The sequence below is a fragment of the Motacilla alba genome, chromosome 6 (assembly GCF_015832195.1).
Source record: "Motacilla alba alba isolate MOTALB_02 chromosome 6, Motacilla_alba_V1.0_pri, whole genome shotgun sequence".
Taxonomy (NCBI): domain Eukaryota; kingdom Metazoa; phylum Chordata; class Aves; order Passeriformes; family Motacillidae; genus Motacilla; species Motacilla alba.
In genome coordinates, this window is record NC_052021.1 from 3,407,853 (window position 1) to 3,414,128 (window position 6,276).

Here is a 6,276-nt window from a genome sequence, read left to right on the forward strand (position 1 = left end):
CCGCTCTTCCCACGCCGGGAGTCGAACCCGGGCCGCCTGGGTGAAAACCAGGAATCCTCACCGCTAGACCACGTGGGAGCGCGGGCTCGGTGGCGCGGCGCCGCGCCTGCCCCCTGGCGGCGGCGGGCCGGGGCGGGCCGGGCCGGGGCGGGGCCGCTCCGCCCGCGCCGCTCGGCGGGGACAAAGCGCGGCGCCGAGCGGGGGCCATGTCGTCCGCAGGCGGCCGCCAGCCCAGCCAGAGCCGGGCCATCCCCACCCGCACCGTCACGCTCAGCGACGCCGCGCAACTCCCCGCCGACTACTGCACCACCCCCGGCGGGACGCTCTTCTCCACCACGCCGGGAGGTAAAAGCGCCGCGCCCGCCGGGGCCTCCGGGGCAGCGCGCCCGGGCCAGCCCGAACGCCGCGTGTCGCGGGCGGACCGTGCCTGCCGCGCCTGTATCCCCTCCGTGTGCCGCTGATACGCAGCGCCTGCCGCCCGCTCTCCTGGGCGCACACGCGTGGGGACGGGTTTGTTGTTTTTCCGGGACGTTCCGGGAGCGCGGAGGGTCCCGGCGGGGCGGCAGCTGGGTCCCGGGACGGGTTGGCAGGAAGCTCCCCGGGCACCGGGGGCTCGGCGCCTCGGCGCTGCCCTGCCCCGGCACCGCGGGGTGGTGACACGCCTCGTCCCCGTGCAGCGCAGAGGGACACGTGGTATTTCGGGGTGCCGCTTCCATCGGCATCCCCGGGACGCGCTCCCACCCCTGCCGTGAGTTTGCCCGGTCTCTGCGCCGGGACAGCGTTGGGCGCCCCGGGGCAGCCGGGACCCAGCTGCCGCCGGGGTGTTTGGCCGGCGCCGAATTATCGCCTGTTGTGCCCAGATAAGAGCGGGCAGAGCGGCGGCGCGCACCCCCAGCCCTCCCCGCCGATCTGTGGCGGAGAACCTTGGCCGGGCCGCCCGTCCCGCCGGGAAACTCCTTCGGCAAACAAGCGCTGCCGAACCGGATTCCCCCACTCTGCTCCCGTCCTCCCCCCAGGCACCCGGATCATCTACGACCGCAAGTTCCTGCTGGACCGCCGCAACTCCCCCATGGCCAAGACCCCGCCTTGTCACCTCCCCAATATCCCCGGCGTCACCAGCCCGAGCGAGGCCACCGAGGAGCCCAAAGCGGACACCAACAGCTTGAACCACCAGGAGGGCAAGCCATCCATGGGTAAGGGACCCCCGGGGCGGGACAGGAGGGATTTGGGGTGGAGGATGACGCCCCTAACGCTGCTTCCATGGGTAAGGGACCCCCGGGGCGGGACAGGAGGGATTTGGGGTGGAGGGTGACGCCCCTAACGCTGCTTCCATGGGTAAGGGACCCCCGGGGCGGGACAGGAGGGATTTGGGGTGGAGGGTGACGCCCCTAACGCTGCTTCCATGGGTAAGGGACCCCCGGGGCGGGACAGGAGGGATTTGGGGTGGAGGGTGACGCCCCTAATGCTGCTTCCATGGGTAAGGGACCCCCGGGGCGGGACAGGAGGGATTTGGGGTGGAGGGTGACGCCCCTAACGCTGCTTCCATGGGTAAGGGACCCCCGGGGCGGGACAGGAGGGATTTGGGGTGGAGGGTGACGCCCCTAACGCTGCTCTCCTTGCCTCTTGCCAGGGGACGATGCTCAGTTCGAGATGGATATCTGAGCGGGAACCACGGAGAGGCAGCGACTCCCCAGACCTGTGCACCCCCATTCGGCTTAGCAGGATCCGTCCCGGCGAGGTGGAGGTGGCAGTGGTCCCCACCAGCGTCCCCTCCCCGCCCTCCTCCTCCCCCTTTTTTTTGGGGGGAGTGCAGCTCTGTCTTCTCCCCCTTTGCGGGTGACCGGTCCCAGCATGTGCCAGACGGAGCATCCCTTCTGGATCCGGCCCTATTCCTCCTCTTCCACCTGCCAGCAGCCTGATCCCCACCAGGCTTCTTTTTAAAACATCCCTTTGCCTCTTCTGCTGCCTCGTGCCCCCACAAAATTCCCCTCTTGTTACCCAAACCTCCCATTGCCAGCAGCTTGGTGTTCTGGAGCTGTGCCACCCCCTTTGCCCCCTTCTCCTGGAAAATTTGGGCGGCCTGTCGGGAGGAGGGGGAAATACCACTCCTAAAATCATGCACCTGCTTGCACCCTGGGGAGGGTATGTTTTGAGTTTCCCTGGGATGTGTTGGCATTCAGCGAAGGACGGCATTGGGAGCCCGTTCCCTTCGGTGCTCCAGGGGTCCGATGTAGTCCCTGATGGAATCAGCCAGCGTATCCACATCTCTCCTACGTGGATTTCTTCCATCTTGGCCCTCCAGCCAGGGTCTGTGTCCCCCACCCACCAGCCAGGACTCACAGCAGTGTAGCCATATATTGTAAAACCCCCTCGCTTTTATTTTTGGTACTAAAAAGGGGCACTTTACCCCAATGACTTTTTCTGGGCTGGGGCCGAGTGCCTCCGGGAAAGTGCTTTGTAGTGCTCGGGGTTTTTTTTACCCCCCAGCCCTTTAAAATGTGAATCCTACAGGGGGGAGATCCCTCTGGCACCGTTGGATGTCTCAGGAATCACTGGGTGTCCCTGGGGGCTGTGGGGGCTCGCCAGACACCGCAGGGATGGGGTGCTCTCCTCGCAGGGTGCTGCCATCGATGCCATCCTCTGCTCGTTCTCGGGATGGCATTTCTCCCAGCTGGATCATGCTGTCGTGGATAAAGCATTTCCACGTTAACCTCCCTTTTGCCAGCCTGGCCTGGCGTGGCCATCTTGCCCCTCCCCTGGAGATGGGGTTTCTTTTCCCCCCTCTCTCCGTGTGACTCTTGCCCTGACGAGCAGCGCTGGGCAGGGCCGTGCCCCCCAAACCCACCAGCCCCCCAGTTCTGACTTTTTACTGCCTGTTGGGAGCCATCACCAGCTCCACAACCTTCTCAAGTGCCATTTTACCAGCCCCCACCTGAGTGCCTGCTCCATCCATCCTCCTTCCCTCGCCGGGGGACCCGTGCTGGGGAGGGGGACACCCCACAGGCTTTGTGCACTTTCCATCCCGTAATTTATTTCTCTAGGTGTGTTTGGCACGGCGCTGGTGGCGAGCTCCCATCTTCCAGCTGCTTTTCTCACGAGGAGGGGGGGTGCTGCCCCTCGTTTTGGGGGTGGGGGAGGAAGAAGCAAAAGCACAACCCCAGGGAATGGGTTGTCTTTCCCATCCTTTCCCTGGCGTGGGAGGTGAGGTGAGCGCGGCAGCCCGGCCGCCGCGGGCGCACGGGTGAGTGAGTGCGAGTAGCAATATGTGCGTGCGTGTGGCTGGGTGCTGAGAGGACACACACAAATATATATATTATATATAAATAAATATATTTTCCTTGAAGCGAAGATCCTAGGAGGTCGGTTAGGCCCTCGGATCGAGGGAGGGGCAGGGGGCGAGGACATCCTTGGCAGAGCGGGGACGGCCACCGTGGATGCAGGGACCCGGCGCCCTCAGCACAGCTGCTCGTTTGGGGAAACCTGCTCTGCTAGCCAAAAACAATCAGACCATATCCAAGGACAACGTGACTTAATGGACAGGAGCCGGAGGGAAACCTTTTTTGTCGTTTATTTTTTTTCTCCAAATGCCCCCTTTCCCAACCTCCCTGTGTCTCCGTTCCCCCTCCCAGCAAGTTTTCTCCCCAAAGGTTCTTTTGTAAGAGGGCTGGGGGCTGAGCTGGGAGGGAGTGCCTGGCCTCGCCGGGGCGTTCCTCTGCTAGTCAGGGGATCCCTTTGGGATTTCTCTTGTTTTGTACCGTCTCTTCAAGCAGGTGTTTGGGAGGAGAAAAGCTCTCGCCAGTGGTTGCTGTTACAGTGAGATCAATAAAGATTTTGGTTCTACTAAATCAAGGTGATTTGGACTGTGATTCAGGGGGTGGGGAGGATCTTCCCATCCCTTTGGAGCAAACTCCCCTCATGGGCTCCCTCCCAGTCATGCCCGGAGAGCAGGGAAGGGTCAAACCCAGAACCAGCAGCTGAGGGTGAAATTGCAAAATGTCCCACACAGAGAAGCCTGATTTTCCCATCGGTCTCCCAGGTGCAAAACTTCCCCAAACTGATCATTTGTCCTGATCTCACCCCTGGAAGGCTTCAAGGCCAGGTGGGATGGGACTTGCAGCAACCTGGTCCGGTGGAAGGTGTCCACCAACCATGGCCTTGAAGCCTTCAGAGACAGGACACCATTAATATATGTTAATACATTGCATTGTAATATGTTTTTGAATGTTTTTAAACCAGGTCAGTCGTTTTTGTACCATCCACTGTGACTGGGGAGGGCTCTGAGCAGCAAAGTGCTCTTGCCCCTCTAGGACTCTGAGGGAGGAGCAGCAAGGGGATGTCTGTCTGTCCCCTCCCTCTGGCTACAGAGGGTGCCCCCAAATTTCTGTGGGTGCCTCAGCAAACCACCAGCATCCCTTGGGGATGCAATCCTTGAGGACACCTCAGCTGTGTGTGTGAAATACCACAGCAGCACGTCACATTCCCAAAGCATTCAGATCCCAGGGGTGAAGCCGGGGGAGTGTTTCCAAGGGTTTGGGGGCCTCTTGGAGCACCCTGGTTTGGCTGCGCTCGGAGTGGTCCTGCCATGACCTCCCGTGGATTCTGCTCATATTGCAGCAGTTTAATTCTGCAGTGTCAGGGAAATTTGGAGCGTGCGTCCGGGGAGGAACACGGCGAGAAAAATTGCTGACGAGGCGTTTGGGAGCTGCTTTTCCCTGAATCTGGTTTAGACCCTGCAATGCCAGTGACAACTGGTTCCCTACCAAATTTTGGGGTGTTTTTACCGTGTTAATCCCAGCTATCAACGCCCCTGTAGCGAGGGAGTGCGTCTGTGAATCCCTGGCTTTTGGTGTGCCCCTCCCTAAGGAGCTTCTTAGATACTGATTTGGGATCTTAAAACGGAGAATTAAAATCAATTTCAAAAGCTTTAAAATTTCAATTTAGGCCTGTAAATGCAGCAGAGCAGCTGAGGGCAGGGTATTTTGGCTGAGCTGGATGCTGGGAGCCTGGCTAGGATCTCGGATCCCGACGAACAAACTTTCCAGCCCTCCTTTCCAGCTGTTACCATTTTCGGACTGGCTCTGGGCTGCGTTTACATTCCTGGCCCTCCTTCCCAGTGCCAGTGAACGTGTTAATGCCGTTTTTCTCCTTCTCCTTCGCCCTGCTGGTGTCCTACGAACGCTGATTTGGAGCAGCACGGCAGCCGTGGATGGTGCTGCGTGTGGGCGAGGCTGTAACGCCGGGGTGGCTCAGGGGGAAGTGGGGTTGGGGTCCTGCCTGGGGGGCTCTGAGAGCCACTGTTTTAACCCGAACAGAATGTGGGAAGGCAGGTAGGAGCTGAAAGGATCGGGGTTTTGCAGATTGGCTGAAATAGCATCTTTGTGTGGCAATGAGGGGAGCCTGAAGTGGCCTGATGGATTCACTCTGTGCCGTGGTGGTCTCCGGGCAGGAGATGAGCAGAGCCGGGTGCTGAAGCCATGCAAGAGCCCACCACGGTGCACCCTGCAGGCTGCTGGGAAACAGCTGCTGGGTGGGCAGCAGCCTTATTTCCAGGAGTCTGAGTGGCCTGAGCAAGGAAGGATGGCTCTGAGACCTGGGAATGCGCTGATGTTTCCCATGGAGCCGGGCCGGGAGTGCAGGCAGTGTTCGTGTGGAGAAGAGAAGGCTCCAGGGAGACCTTAGAGCCCCTTTCAGTGCCCAAAGGGGCTCCAAAAGAGCTGGAGAGGGATTTTAGACAAGGGCATGGAGGGCCAGGACAAGCAGGAATGGTTCTGAACTGCCAGAGGGCAGGGTTGGACGGGATATTTGGCTTCCGTCACACACATCCCTGTCTCCCATGCCTGGGAAGGAAAAGCACTTTTTGGCTTTGAGAGGTGCCAGCAGTGCCTTGATGCCCCCAAAACTACAAACCTGGCTGGGGTGGTGGCATTTGACAGGCCCCTCTCCATCCCAATCCCTCTCCGGTTTGTCACCAGGAGATGACGGAAGGATCAGCGTGCCGGGGGTGCTGCGGGCCGGGTGTCCCCGGGACGATGGGGCTGCGTGCCAGGGGTGCCTAAGGGGACAGTGGCTGTGTTTGGGGGTGCTGCGGGCCGGGCGTCCCCGGGACGATGGGGCTGCGTGCCAGGGGTGTCTAAGGGGACGGTGGCTGTGTTTGGGGGTGCTGCGGGCCGGGTGTCCCCGGGACGATGGGGCTGTGTGCCGGGGGTGCCTAAGGGGACAGTGGCTGTGTTTGGGGGTGCTGCGGGCCGGGTGTCCCCGCGGTGCCGGTGCCGCGGC

At 61.2% G+C, this 6,276-nt stretch overlaps 2 protein-coding genes and 1 non-coding gene across 4 annotated transcripts in view; 2 read left to right on the forward strand and 1 right to left on the reverse strand.

Moving 5' to 3' along the window:
• The window catches only part of LOC119702804 (C-type lectin domain family 2 member D-like), a 603,052-nt gene that overhangs the window by 447,753 nt on the left and 149,023 nt on the right, over positions 1-6,276 (forward strand). The window lies entirely within an intron of this gene.
• On the reverse strand, positions 7-78 carry TRNAE-UUC. Its single transcript has one exon. It is a non-coding gene; the product is annotated as a tRNA-Glu (tRNA).
• EIF4EBP2 (eukaryotic translation initiation factor 4E binding protein 2) lies at positions 150-3,845 on the forward strand. The gene is made up of 3 exons (XM_038141465.1): positions 150-345; positions 1,017-1,193; positions 1,631-3,845. Exons 1-3 carry the CDS (start codon positions 207-209, stop codon positions 1,660-1,662), a joined length of 348 nt encoding a protein of 115 aa, XP_037997393.1. The 5' UTR covers positions 150-206; the 3' UTR covers positions 1,663-3,845.